Raw genomic sequence first — 15,079 nt, forward strand, 5'->3', positions numbered from 1 at the left:
CCGCGCTCACCCGGCCGGGCCCGGCCCATGGCGGCGGCGGCGGCGGCGGAGTCGCGGCGGCGGGGGGCGGGGCGGCCTGCGGGCCGAGGGGCGGGCGCGGGCTCGGTGGCGTCAGGGGGCGCCCAGCGAGTCAGTGCGGGGGCGCCGGGGACTCCCTGCCGCCCGCCTCCCAGCGCGGCCTGCGCCTCGGCTCCCCAAATGAAAGCGGGGCCTGGGCGTCCCGTCCCGCCGGGCGGAGGCCTGGGAGGCGGCGGGGGCGGGGGGCGTCCGCACCTCGGAAGCTCGTCGGGGGGGGGACTCAGGGCCACCAGGCTTCGTGTCCCCCTCTGTTGGCAGACGCGAGGGAGCCCCGAGGGGGAACACCCACTCGCCCCCCTTATCCCACCTGCTTTCTAAACCGTCTTCAGTCCTCTTGAAGAATGGAGACCTACCAAGAAAGCCCTGCCCCTACTCCATCCCCGTCAGGGTCCATAGACTTCCACTTCTGCACGTTCGCGGGGCGGCGGCGGGGGGGGGGGGGGGGGGGACCTGTACGCGGCCACCTGCAGGTGCCGCGGCCCTGAAAACCTCACCTGCTGGGGCCAGAATGTCCTCACCTGTAAGGGGGAGTCAAAAGAGGCCCTCCCTGTGGATTGTGGCGCGGAAGAAATACCCGGGTTGGTGGGACTGGCAGCCCCTCGGCATGGGCAAGGCCGGACTGTGACTTACCAGCTTCCCTCTTCTCTGCTGGACATGGCACCACCACAGGAGCGATTTTTCTAGAGAGCAATTCTTGGCATGCCTGGAGGAGGACCTGGGAATGGGGGTGGGTGGAGTTTGAAGAAATACTTTGGGATCTGCCAATACTTTTGGTTCCTGTCTCCAGAAGCCTTGGTTCCACTGGGGCCCTCTTCCATGATTTTAAGGTCTCCAGGAGCCCAGGGATGGCTCTGTCTTTCCCAGGAGAGGGCAGAAACCGCCCAAGCCTCTAGAAAAGAACCCCGGCCCCGGGCAAGCAGCAGCACCATCCTTCATCACTGCCAACCCCAGTCCATGTGCACCTGTCCGGTCCCAGATGCTGGAGGGACCACTATGTGCTGGACTTGGTGTTGGGTGTGTTATGCTCTTACTTGTTCTCAAGCAACCCACTGAGGTGAGGATTGTTTGCCCACCCAGGTCTGAGTCCACATCTCATGCCTGCCGCCTCCTGGGGGATGGTCCAGCCGAATGATTGGGGGTGAGGACTTTCTTCTACCACCACTTCTGTCCTTCATGGATAACCAGCCATGACAGCACCCTGTGCGCAGGACCCCATCTTCCCAGAGCCCACACAGGACCTGACACGTGGTAGGCACTCTAATGTCTTTTGGATGAATGATTCCCAGGGACCGAGAGTTGTGGGCTCTGGACCTAGCTTTTACCCAGTGCTCTGGCCCCAAAGCCTCAGGGGGACCCACGGAGGGGCTGACATCTGCTGTTGGCTTCTGAAGGCTTCCAACTGTGCTACTTCCAACTCATTACCGCTAATGTTTGGGGACACCCTGCGTATGACAGATGCTATTAGAAAACCAAATTTTGCTCTATCAGGAAGCAAAGCTAACAGAGCACAAAGCAGGTTAGGAGGGGAAGATTGATGAGCCAAGGCCCCTGGAAAATAAATGAGGGAAGTTTTCTTTGCCAGAATACTTTTATGTATTACACTTGGTTCTTGTTAAAGACACAGACACCCCACTGATCTCCGTGGCCCAGGGCCGGGGAGACGGGCTGCTGGGATTGGGAGGGCGCTGGATGAGGGGTGGGTTTACGAGACTTGACTTAGATCCGTGAGCCTCTGGGAAGAGGATCCATGTTGGGACCCAGCTCTGGGAAGACAGCTCTGGGCTTGGGCAATGCAGCTGGACTAGGTGTCCCACCAGTGACACCCTTCCCAGGAGGCTTGTCTCCAAACCAAGGACCTGGGCAAGGCTGGGCCTTGAGAGATTGGGCCAGGAGGGTCGCTCTGTCAGCAGTGGCGCTGCAGGGGCCTTTTGGCACCTTGTCTCTGAGCCCTGAGTGGGCAAGGGTGGTATTTGGGAGAAGCGGCAAGTGGAAATTACATCAAAGTACGTGGCATGCTGGCTATGTCCTTGAGGGGCTCCCAGGTGAGCAGGGAAATCATTCTTACACCCGCTCAACACATGTTTATGGAGGGTCTTGTATGCTTCGTTCTGGGCATTGGGGATCCACAAGAGAAGACAAATGGAATCTGCTCTTCTAGACAAGTCAATGGGTACTATGACCCCCACTCCCACCTTCCCTGGAGGTAAGTGATCTGAGAGAGGGCTGTATGCAGAGGAGGGTCCCCGTGACTGTCAAGAGGGGCCAGAAGAGGCTTCACAGAGTGGAAGGCCAGCCAGGCCCTGAGTTCAGGAGGTCACCAGTCAGAGCACCAGGGGAAGATCATTCCAGGGGCAGGAAGAGCAGAGGCAAAGGCCTGGCGGCATGAACGTCAATGGCATGTCTCTGGCATGATGAGAATTTGAGCGGGGCGGGGGGGGGGGGAATGTGAAGGGAGGGGGGCAGGAGAGACAGGCTGGGGCTCCGAGCAACTTGTGAAAAGCTTGGACTTTATCCTCAAGACAACAGAGTCATCCGAAGAGGGGGACATTCAGCCACGGAGGCTTCCGGTCCTTCCCCTCCCTGCTGTGTCCACAGGGGGCATTGGTGCAGACACCCCGGGGCGCTCCATCCGCCCACTGGAAGAAGAGGCAGGGCCAGGATCACTGCCTCATATTCTGGCTTGTGCGCACTCACTCTCTCTCTCTCTCTCACACACGCACACGCACACACACACACACCTGCCTGCCCTCCAGTAGCATCCTCTCTTCCGCTTGCTATTTCGCTGGGGCAGACTTGCTGGGGAGGGGCCCCTGCTCTCCAGGGAGAAGATCAAAGTAGGGTTTCGACTGCAGCTCTAGGAGGATAATGAGCTGGGGTCCGAGGGGGAGGAAAGCCATCTGGCGCTGGGTTTTGTGCTTCTCCTCTAACTCGAGGAACCTGGACGGGCAGAGGGGTTATTTGCTCTGAACCCAACCCCTGACATGTTGCTGGCCAATCACAGGACCAGCATTTGGGATCACAATGCCACTTGGGAAAGGGGAGGCTTTACCTGCGCGGACCACGGGGGCCTCTCGACAAGCTCAGGCCCTACTGTGTGCCCGGAACTAGTCTAGGCTCCTGGAACACAGTAGTGAAGACAGACGAGGTACTTCCTCTTTTGGAGCCAAATATTCTAGCGGGGGAGAGAGGTGATACACACGCAAAGAAGATCACTTCGGATACTGGTAACCGTGAAGGGGTGAGACAGGCAGGGGGCAGGCAGCTTCCCCAGGAGGAAAGGAAAGAAGGGAGAGCCGAAGGGAGGGCATCCCAGGCTGAGGGGCCAGTGCAGAGGCCCTGAGGAGGAAACAGCCTTGGTGTGTTCAGGAAACGCGTGGAAGGCAGGGCGGGCTGTGTGGAGTAACAGGAAGGGCTAGAGAGAGAGCCGGGGCCGCACGGACGTTGTAGGCCGAGGCAACAAGCTGTCGTTGGATACAATGGAAATCATTGTAGGGTTTTAAGGAGGGGAGTGACGTGTCACTTGTTTTTATTATTTTTTTAATTAAGCTTTTTATTTTAATTCCAGTGTAGTTACCTGATGTGTCTTTAGACAGACTTTTCTAATAGCCAAAAAGGAGACAACCTCCATCTCCTCTGATGAGTAGATAAACAAAATGTGGCAGATCCGCACAACGGAGATTTGGGAGCAATAAGACGGAACAAAGCACCACTACGTACTACAACACGGACAAACCTCAAAAACATCACACTGAAACAAAGAAGCCAGACACAATTGTAGGACTGTAGGGTATTGTAGGATTCCATTAGTATGGCAGGTCCAGAAAGACCAATCCGGAGACAGAATGTAGATTCGTGGTTGCCTGGCACGGGAGTGGGGGTAGGGAGTGGCTGGTAATGGGCACAAAGCTTCTTTTTGGGGTATAAATGTTCTAAAAGGAGATTATGGTGATGGTTGTACAAATCTGTGAATATACTACAAAAATATGAATTGTATACTTTAAATGGGTGAACTTTATGGCATAAAAATTATGTCCCAATAAAGCTGAGGTTTTTTGTTTTTTGTTTTTAAGACCTTTCTGGTTTCTGGGTAGAGAACAGACTGAGGGGAGCAGGAGTAGACAGAGGGAGCGGGGGGCTGGTTCAGTATCAGCCCAAAGCATCGGGGCCCTGGGCTGGGGGTGGGGGCCGTGCAGCCCGTGTCCAGTAGACAGTGGTGTCCTTCCCGAGGTGGGAAAGCCTGAGAGTCCCAGGCTGCCGTGTGGACATGACCCTGAGCCTCGTGTGGAGCGCAGTGCTGGGGAGGGGGCATGTGCAGGGGTCTGCAGCTGTGAGCTATGGGGACCGTAAACTTTCGAGTCACCGGCCTATAAATGACACTAAAGCCACAGGATTCAATGAGATCATTGAAGAAGAGAGAAGAGGCCTTTGGTTTGCGTGGCCTCGGCGGCTGGTACGTGGCCACAGATGTGGCCGTGCCCCTGAGTGCTGAGGGGCTTTGGTTGGATTCGCAGGCACAGGGCTGATGCCAGGATTAGCCAGAAAAGAGATGAATTGTGGGGGTCACGACTGCCTTTGGCTAGGCTCTCTCATCCTGTCCAGGCAGGGAGATTTATTTCCTGGGGTCAGGAAAGGCCCGCACGTGGACAGCTTTCTTCTCAGCGCCATGGCCGCAGGGGCCCTGGGAGCGGCTCGAAAGCCCAGTGGCTCTGATGCGCCATCGGGCTGGAGCGTCACGGGGCTGGAGCGGGTACTCGCTGAGTTTTCCTGGCTGGAGTTTTTTGGAGTGCTGAGCAGTGAATGCCAAATCCAGAAGAATTTGTCCCTCTTATAAAAACACCCTTCCTCCAATCCTGTTGCTCATTCAGGACTGGAGGCTGAGGCTCTCAAATGCAAAGACCGGCGAGTGTCATGCAAGCCCCAAGAAATGAGTTGGACATTTGGGGGCCTCCCAATGGTTAGTGTCGAGCCCGGGAAGATGGTGCTGGGTCAACAGCCCCAAACTCGTCTGCTCTGAGCTGTGCCCAGGGCCAAGGAGAGAATAGGGGTTGGGGTGATCAAGCTCCCGTTTGTCCAGCACTGAGGGGTGCTGAGGCTGGGGCCTGCTCAGTTTGAAAAGCAGCCGAGTTCTGGGCAAGCCGGGAAGAGCGGGCCCCCTACCACGGGAAGGCCGTGTCTCCGGGTGCCCCGAGGTGCTTACTCGTGCACCGCACCCACAGAGGGGTAGATGGGCTTTATGATGACCAGACAAAAAAGCGTTAGAGCCCTGAGTATATAGGACATAAGTTATAAGTTGTCTCATAAATTTGAGACCGAAAACTCAGTGGAATGTCTATGATCTGAAAACTGAGTGGGAATTCAAAGGCCATGTGCCTGAAATCAGTCCGTGGCGGAAGAGGTCAGCACAGGGTTCACTCCAGGGATGGCGGGTATTGGCAGAGAGCAGGAGGGAGCTCTCTGGATGCTGGGAATATTCTCTATCTTGATGCGAGGGGAGGCTACCGGAATGTGTACACAGGTGAACACTGCTGGAGCTGTGCCCTTAAGATCAGTGACTTCTACACATGTGACTGTGTCTACACTATACCTCAGTGGAAAGGCTCTTTTAAGGGGCGCCTGGGTGGCTCAGTTGGTTAGGCGTCAGACTCTTGATCTTGGCTCAGGTCTTGATCTCAGAGTGGTGAGCCCACTCCATGCCCAGCATGGAGCCTACTTAAACAAAATAAAGTTCTTTTATTTTTATTTATTTTTTTAAGATTTATTTATTTATTTGAGAGAGAGAAGGGGCGGTGGGGGGGAAGAGCAGAGAAAGAGGGAGAGAGAGTCCCAAACAGACTCCACACTAAGTGCAGAACATGATTCGGGGCACGATCCCACAACTCTGAGATCATGACCTGAGCTGAAACCAGGAGTCGGAGGTTCCACCGACTGAGCTACCCAGGTGCCCCCCAAAAAAGTTCTTTTAAAAAAAGTTTCATTTGGGAGCACCTGGGTGGCTCAGTCTGTTGAGCGACCACTGGATTTTGGCTCAGGTCATGATCTCAGGGTCGTGGGATTGAACCCCTCGTGGGGCTCCGCTCAGCAAGGAGGGTAAGGAGTCTGCTTGTCCCTCCTCCTCCCCCTCCGCCCCACCCCCACTTGCACTTGTGCGTGCTCTCTCTTTCTCTCTCTCTCAAATGAATAAATAAAGTCTTTTTAAAAAAGATTCATTTAAAGGCTCAAGGAAGGGGCACCTAAGTGTCTCAGTCAGTTAAGCGTCTGCCTTCTGCTCAGGTCATGATCCCAGGGTCCTGGGATCGAGTCCTGCATCGGGCTCCCAGCTCAGTGGGGAGCCTGCTCCTCCCTCTTTGCTGCTCCCCCTGCCTGTGCTCTCTCTCTGTCAAATAAATAAATAAAATCTTTAAAGAAATTTAAAAAATAAAGGCTCAAGGAAAAATGGGACTAATTTAAAACACTGGAGCCATGGAAACATAAAAGTCAAATAAAGGAAGACACAGTGATTGAGCTGGAGGGATGAAGGGTTTCCTTAAGAGAAAGATCGAGGATGTAGAGACAAAGATGAAAGAGAGAGGAGGAGGCAGATAGCTCCTGGCCTCTGGCGAGGTGGGATTAAAAGGTTGGACACGTCTGTCTGGTCTTCAGCGGGAGAGATCCCAGAGAGATTTCCCAGACGGAGAGGCAGTAAGTACATCAGAGAGCGGGTCAGGTGTCTTCCCTAGGGAGCACGGACAGGCCCCACAGGGAGGGTCCTAAAGCCCCAGTGGGTGGCGGCAGTCAGGGTGGCCCCCTTGGTGATCAGGTGAGCTTGGGACAGGGAAGGTGCCAAGGCCACATGGCAATTGTAGGTGGGGAGCCTCATGCTGGGAGAACATGTGAAGCCGGAAAGGTGACACAGCAAAGGGTAAGGTGCAATCAGGGGACACAGGTAGACACAGCAAAGGGTAAGGTGCAACCAGGGGACACAGGTAGACACAGCAAAGGGTAAGGTGCAACCAGGGGACACAGGTCGATCAAAGCCTGTGCAGGATGCTCCACGGAAGATCATCTCCTGGTTCGAGTTGCCCATGGGGAAGGGGTGCAGGCAGATGGAAAATGGTGTTTGAGACCCAGAACTCACTGGCATCATACCTGCCCCAGATCCAGAAGATTCCAAAGAGAAAAGAGAAGGCCCCGGAGCCAGAAAACAGCCTTGGTTCCACACAGGCTGGCAGAGGAGAAGGGCCATCTGAGGAAGCAGCTTCAATTTTCAAAAGCGCAGCTGGACCTGCTTGACAGGAGTGGGGCCACAGAGGGGAGTGGAAGCTGCAGGAACAGAGGTCAAAGGAGAGGCTGCGGTGCCTTGAAGTCTCCGGTTGCGCTCCAGATGGGAAGAGTCCAGAGCACCATGGAAACACAGGGCAGGAGGCCCTTGCTTCCCCGGTACTCCCAGGGGGACCAGTCTCAGCAGCTCCTGCTTCGGAAGCAGAGAAGGGTTTCCACTGAGACACAGGTAAGGGGGAGATGAATCGGAGGCCTCTCCCCTCAGAAGTCAGAGGAAATTTGCACAGATGCGAAGTAGGTCATCTCATGGCCCTGCTTTAACCTCTTTCTGGTTTCTTGCTGCTCAGATTAAAATCAGACTCTGCAGATTAAAATCAGACTCGAGGCCCTGCAGGATGGAGCCGGGTCCATCCCACCTGCTCCGACCCACCGCACAGCGCCCTGCGTTCGATGCTGCCTTCCCACTCCTCGGGTGCCCCCATACTTCCTACCTCTGAGCCTTTGCACTCGCTGTTCCCACTGCCTGGAATGGTGTGTCACACAGGTCTGCTCCCCATCTCCAGTGCCCCCCCTGTCACTCTCATATGTCCCCTACCTGTGGCCTCCCAAGCACCAAGCTCCGTCTGCACGCCGGCCCCACCCTGCCACTGGCCTGGAAGCCCCACGGGGGCGGAGACCTTGTCTGTCTTGTCAAAGCTGCAGCTGCGGCCCTTGCCCACTGCCCGGCAGAGATGGTTAATGGCAAAGCCTGGAGGGTTCTGGAACGGTGGCCTGGGCAATGAGCCCCATGACCTGTGAAGGTCTGGGGCAGGGCCTGAGAACTTGCATTTCTAACAAGCTCCTGTTGCTGCCGGTGCCCCAGACCCAGCTTCCATACTCTGAGAACCACGGATCTAATGATTGCCCAATGCTGGATCATTCTGTGGGCCAAAGCAGAACCTCCCGCCCCAGGTCTCAGGGGAACTCCCAAGGGGATAGTGACTGGTGGCAAGGGGCTCCTGAGGGTCAGGGCAGGAGGGTCTGGGTGTCTCCTGGCAGGGAGACAGTCACACCCCTGATGATTGCAAGGTTGGCCAATAAATCCAAAGCCTTGGGAAAGGGAAGTTGAGGTGTGGGCGTGCATGCATGTGCATGCGCCTGTTTCAATGGAGGGGTAGGGAGAGGTCAGGGAAGGCTTCCTGGAGGAGGTGACATTGAGGGCAGCCTTGAGGAGTTTAGTAGGCATACCTGGGGGGCAGAGGACAGTCCAGGCGAGGGGCAGGGATGGAAATGCATGGAGGTATGTGAGAACATGGGCAATTCTAGATTGGTTTCCAAAGGAAAGAATCTCTGGGCTATTTGCATGCTTTTCTGGGTGGAGTTTTACCATTCTCTAAAACACTGAAGGCTTCTGGGAGACAGATCTCAGTTACCATTCTTTACACTTATACCAGGGAGGGCTCATAATTTGTTGTCCAAATTGGGACACTTTTGAGAGCAAAGGGGGCGTTGTTAATTAATGTGCTGGAACAACAGGTTTAAAAACTAAACTGTCATAAGCAAATGTCATGAGCAGGATGAGGGCCACCCTAGATTTGGGGTCATTTACGTGAGGAGGGGAGAGGAAGGGTGTGGTGGGGAACCACTGTGGGCATCTGCCCAGAGGCCAGGAACAACTGTTTGACCTAAGCCTCAGTTTCCCGCTCTGTAAATCTCTGCCTGCCGTGCCTCCCTGCCAGAGTTGTAGGAAGGATTCACCAGGTATGTCCTGAAGAGGAAAGATGAACGGGACCTCCCCCACTAGCCCCCCCTCCCCCCTCACCGCCCCTGCAAGCAGAGGGCCTCTGCTAGATTCTGGGCAAGCTCCCAGCATCTTCCTTAAGCCCCACCCCTGCGTGAGCCCCACCTGCCCCCCACCAACCAGGCCAGCCCCTGGAAGCCCTTGGATCTTTACCCCAGTTTCCCAATTTCATAGATTCAGGGCTAACAGCAAAATACTTGCTCAATGTGAAAAGCGGAAAATGTTCAGATTTATCGCTTTGAGATTTTGGGTTGTCTCCTGGGCCTGGTTGATGTAGTTTCCTCCAAGTTTCAGAGCATTTTGTTTAAAAAGAAGGATTTTTGACACCAGCGTTTTCTAGTTTACAGAGAGCGTTCACATAGTAGCAGTAACAATCATTACTATATGTATTGAGTTACTACACTGGGGAGCTCAATTAACCCTTGAAATCACCCTCCCTTTCCACAGCGACAGGCAGAGGCTCAGAGAGGTTAAGGGGCTTGCCCAAGGTCACACAGCCCAGGGAAAGGGCAGGTCATGGTTTCAGTCAGTCTGTGCTCACCCTCTCCGGTTCTGCCTTTCTTATCTTCAACTTGATCTAATGCACGCAGATTTGCAGATCTACAGTGGGTGAGGACAAAACAAAACAAAAACCAGAGGCTGTTGTGGAAAAGAGAGGCTGGAATGAGTATAAAAATAACCAGGTATGTCCAAGGGAACCCTCACCTCCCCAAACAATGTATTTTGTGCTAAGATTATTTTTGTAATGATGCAGGTAGGGGAGGGTCCAGTGGGGCAGGGAGTCAGTGAGCAGAGGACTGGCTTTCTAGGTTCTAGGACTGAACTGTCCAAAATGGCGCCCAGGGACCACATATGGCTATTTAAATTTAATTAAAATGAAATAAAAATTTAAATTTAGATCCTCAGTTGCACTTGCCACATTTTAAGTGTTCAATATCCACCTGTGGCCACCCTATTGGACAGCACAGAGATAGAGTATTTCCATCACCACAGGAAGTTCTACTGGACAGCATTGTGCTAAGCCACCAGCAAGCCTGCTCCTGTCTGGTCCACACTGTGTTGGAGGGGCGGGCAGCCGCGGATGCAGGTGACAGCTTCCTCTGCCATCAAAGCAAGATGCCATCCCAACAGCTGAGCCCCTCCACTCAGGGGACGTTATGACTTCATGGATGCAAATAATTTTTTTTAAGATTTATTTGAGAGAGAGAGAGAGAGCACGAGCAGGAGGGGCAGAGGGAGAGGGAGAGAATCTCCACCAGACTCCATGCTGAGCGTGAGCCTGACACAGGGCTCGATCTCACCACCCTGAGGTCAGGACCTGAGCTGAAACCAAGAGTCAGAAGCTTAACCGACTGCGCCACACAGTCGCCCCTCCATGGATGCAAATAAAGAGCAGAAACCAAAGGAGTGGGCATTAGCCGAGGCCTTGCTCTTCAGTGTGGTCTGAGGCCCGGCAGCATCAGCATCTCCTGGGAGCTTGTTAGAAGCACAGTAGCTCACGCTCCGCGCCTGATCCGCTGAATATGAATCTGCATTTTAACAAGATCCCCAGGTGATTCAGGTGCACATTCAAGTTTGAAAAGCTCTGTCTTAAGAGACAGGAGGAGCAAGATCAAAATATTGTTCCAAATATAGAGAACCAAACAGATATTTTTAGATATAAAAAAATAGCATTAGCACCCCCATTAGCGTGTGATTAAGCTTTAGTCACAGAGGGCTGAGCATCTCTGTGCCACATAATCAACGAGCATATTTCCAAGGACAGAGCCCCAGTGGGGTAGCTGGGACGAGCTGGCCCTTCCCCATCTCCAGCACCTTCGCAAACCTCGAAGAGATCCCCTCCCCAAAGCAAAGGAGGCAGAACTGAGATTCACATCGTGGGTCTCAAGGATGTTGCCTTTAAATCAGATATTCTGTTTTTGCTTTTCTTTCCAGTGCATTGGGTTTTTGAACTTTGCAAATTGCCAAGGACACAATGTGATGTACAAAGCATCTAAACAAACGCAGTCGTTTAAAAGGAAGCATCTGGAGAAGGACTCTGTCCTGCTTCTCAGGGGTGTGGTGCTCGGCAGGCCTCAGTGCCTGGAGCCAGGTGCTAATAAAGCTTTGTGGGCAGGAACCAGCATCACGCCCCTCCGTGAAGAAAACAGGTGCAAAAGGGGGTTCCATCCGACGAGACTTCAAAAGAGACTGGCAGCATGCTGACCCTTGGTGGGGGAAGGAGGGTCTGTTGCCAGGACTGGTTCCAGAACCGGGATTCTGTGGCTCCTCCTTCCCAGAGGATGACTCATCCCTTAATTTCTCTCTCCTCTCAGCCTACCTTGGGTCTTACTTATTTTTATCCCTGGAATGGAGTTAACTTTGCCAAAAGGATGATATTTCTCCACCTGCAAGGGCCCTCCTGGAGGACGAATTTTGAAATGTTCACTTTTACAACTTGCCCCCAGTGATAATGCAGAAGACAGAAGCCTGGTGGCAGGAGAGGGGGGCACAGCAACATGGGCCCAGCGGGGGAGCCCGGGGCCTTGGGGAACTGCCAAGTGGCTTTGCAACGGAGAGACATTCCCCGAGTTGACTCTGAGGAGCTGAACGAGAGGGGAGAGGAGAATGGTCAAGGATGCTTTCATAACTCTCTTTATAATACTGAAAAGAATCAAAGCAGAACCTGCGAACAGGCCTGTTGTTTTGCCTTCACCAGCGCGTGGCTTCATTATTTTGGTAGCAAACCTCGTTTTCTTCTCCGGGGACCAGCCTGTGGGGCATTGCACGGGGTCCTGGTGGGTCTGTCAGTCAAGATGCCCCACCTTCCACCTGCTGGGAGCACGTGACCCAGGCTAGGCCAGTGGGAAGCCCGCTTCTTTGAAGGGAGACCGTGGGCTCTGGAAAGGTTTGAAGTCACCTGTCCCGATGGGGGTACTGGGGAGACTGCCCCCTTGGTTCTTGCAGCTTGGATTCCTGGCCACATCCTCTTCCTAGTCCTTCTTTTGGTCTGACTGTTCACTCTCCTGAGATCCCATGAGTCACTGCAAGGCATTTCAATATGTTCTTTTTTTTCTTCCTTCCTTCCTTCCTTTTTTTTTTTTTTTTTTTTTTGCTTAAGACAGAGTTGTTTTCTATTATTCGTAACTGAGAGCCCAAACTGTCACAAACCCAAATGCCCAGAAATAGGGGCTTAGGTCCAGAAAGCATGATACAGCACACAATGGAACACTCCACAACCAGGTACAGTGATAAATGTGTATTTGTTGACATGGAAAGATCTTCACAATATATAGTTAAGAGCAAAAGCAGATTACAGTAAAACAGGACGCATAGTATGACACCATGTTTGCAAAATATATTCTGTACATTCATAGAAAAAGATCTGGAAGAAAATATAACAGTATTTATTCTGGAGAGTAGAATGGTGGATGGTTTTTCTTTCTGCTTAGCATAAAGATATTCCTCACCCTTTCCACAATGCTTGTACAGTGGGTTTTTCTGTTTTGTTTTGTTTTTTAAATGGGCACAGACAGGTCTCCAGAGCCTGTCAAGAGTGAAGTGATTTCCTGGGTTCAAGCAGGGACTTACTCACCAAACACCAGGGTTCCTGCCATGGGGACGACTCACCCATAGCTCTGACCACTGCTTAAGAAGATGCTGGAAGCATCTATGTCTCCAGAATAAGGAAGAAGCATTCCCGCACTGTCAGGGCACCAGGGGATCCTGCTTATTCTCACAGCAACGTTGGGAGGTGGAGGTTCCTCCCTCTGTTTGATGGAAGAGTGGCCTGAGGGGTGAGGTGACCTAGCTGGGGTCCCACTGCGGGGACGTAAAGCCAGGTCACTTGGCCTAGGCTCCAATACCTCAGGGACTACTCAAGTTCTTAACAGCCAAACTGAAGTGGCTGAGCATGCGGGAAGGCTCAGAATTACCCTGTGTGGTCAGCTGTGGGAAGAGCTGCCTGAACACCTTGCTCTGCATAATGGCCTCAAGGTTTTGGGCCCCTGGGTGGGTGGGGGGAGAGTGGGTTTGTGGGATACTCCTCCCACTGCTCCTTCTTATCTTCTAGGCCTCAGCTTGAAAGTCTTCTGCTCAGAGAGGCTCTCCCTGACGCCCTCATATCAGCCCTGGCCACTAGCGTCTCGGCCCCACATCTCCTCTGTGGCACTTCGTATGGTTCGCACTCATGTTACTTATCTGTCCCTTTACTTTATGGTCTATCTTTCCCCCACTTGGCTGTACGCTCCCTGAGGGCAGGGCCTGTGACTGTTTCACTCCCGGCTGTGTCCCTGGCATCTAGCCCAGTGTCTGGTCTCCTGCGGGCACTCAGCACGCATCTGCTGAACGCGAACAGATGGACACGGGGTCATGAGCAAACTGTAGGGACTGGGCTCACCTCTGCCTCTACCTGGCTTCATGACCACAGGCAAGCTGCTGGCCCTCTCTGGGCCTCTTCCAAGCCTTGACTTAAGTATAAATATGCGCCTCCATTTAAAGGATTGGCTTCACCCTTCCTGAATTTGCCAGACCAATTTAAGGGAAGGCAATAGAAGTTGGAGTCTAAACTTAACGTTAAATCAACTGCTGGTTGATTATTTTTTTGGGTGATAACATTGCCACGGTTTTCCCAGGAATCACTGATGTGTAATGAACCCAATCGTATTTCTTATTCAATAAACTGTTTTATTGTAGGCTTACAGATTTTTCCATTACAATAATGAAAATGGCACTAGTGATTCGTTAACACTTAGGCCCAAATCAAAAGGGAACGCCTCCTCAAAGTATAAGGTAAATGCCACGTAGTTGAACGTATAGTAAATGTTGGGCAAAAGGCATTTAAAATATAGAAAATGGGGTCAAGGTTTCTGTGTGCAAACATTTTAAGGTTTAGTGTATCAAGATGATGCTGCTTTCGAAAGCACATGATTTTGAAACGATATTTATAATTTGTGATAAAACACAACTGCAGAGAAAAGGCAAAATCAAGCAAAACAAATGAACAGAAAACTCCCCAAATGAGAGGAAGTGAATCAAAGGCATGGAGACAATATGCAAACCTCCATTCACTGGGCCCTGGAATGGCAAGTGAGTGGGTTTCATAGAAATTCTCCATAGAAAGGAAAGTCCGGGCCTGGGGTGACATCGCTGCGTCTCCAAGTCCTGTCTCCTCACAGAGGAAAAGAAGTTGCTTGTCCGACACATCTGCCCTGGGTCTGCCTGGAATGGGTCCTACGTTCCCAATCCCTTTGAGGACAGTTCCAAATCCTGAAAAGGGAAGGCACCCCTCCGGGGTCCCGGGCGCGGCAGGGAGACGGGTCAGAGTCGGCCCCCAGCCCTGCTGGAGCTGTCGGAGTGGTTCACCGGGAGGGGGTGGGCCTCTGTGTTGAACACCCAGTCTTCCAGGGAGAGCATGTCATCTTCAGAGAACAGAAGATAGAGATACCTGTGCCCCCGGGGCGGGGAGGGAAGCATGACACAGCCGGTCAGGGCTCTGGGGAACCGGGGACCGCTGGCAACCCATCTCGGAGGCCTCTGCAACACGGGCCTGTGGCTAAGGGTGCAGGGAGGTTTGAGATCCCAAGGCCACTTGCAGCACTGGTCCCAGGGAAGGAGCTGGGGATGCTGAGGACAGCACTGAGATTTGGGGCAGTCAGACCTGGTTTAAGGCTGGCTCTGCCCCTGCCCTCCCTCTGTTGCTTCCTACCCATCGGGCTTCACTCAGGTACTTTTGCCACCTGTAGGAGAGGCCGGCCAGGCCCCCTTATGGCCTAGATTCTTCTTTCTTTTCACGGTGTCCTGAGTACTGCACCCGTCCAAACTCTTGGGCTGCTCCCTGATGTGCCCCCCAGGAGACTCTAGACTCCAGCAGATGTTAGGGCACTAAAATGAACAGGGAGTTGTGACTCCAGAACTCCAGCTTCCCAAGCCAAAGAACAGACCATTCCAACCCACTGTAAAGGGTTAAGCACAGGGGGACGGCTT

General features: G+C 53.2%; 1 protein-coding gene across 5 annotated transcripts in view; it reads right to left on the bottom strand.

Moving 5' to 3' along the window:
• Positions 1-7,002: 7,002 nt before the first annotated feature.
• The window catches only part of MAN1C1 (mannosidase alpha class 1C member 1), a 146,977-nt gene continuing 138,900 nt past the window's right edge, over positions 7,003-15,079 (bottom strand). For 2 of the 5 annotated variants that reach the window (XM_035019447.1, XM_035019445.1), the window contains exon 12: positions 9,217-9,715. In XM_035019447.1, the coding sequence (XP_034875338.1) occupies positions 9,586-9,715 (130 nt within the window). In that variant the 3' untranslated portion in view covers positions 9,217-9,585. Of the gene's footprint in view, positions 7,378-9,216; positions 9,716-12,338; positions 14,541-15,079 lie in introns of those variants that run through there. The other 3 variants (XM_035019449.1, XM_035019446.1, XM_035019450.1) reach the window with 2 other exon arrangements.

Source organism: Mirounga leonina, unplaced genomic scaffold (assembly GCF_011800145.1).
Source record: "Mirounga leonina isolate KUSES-001 unplaced genomic scaffold, KU_Mleo_1.0 Mir_173, whole genome shotgun sequence".
Classification (NCBI taxonomy): Eukaryota; Metazoa; Chordata; class Mammalia; order Carnivora; family Phocidae; genus Mirounga; species Mirounga leonina.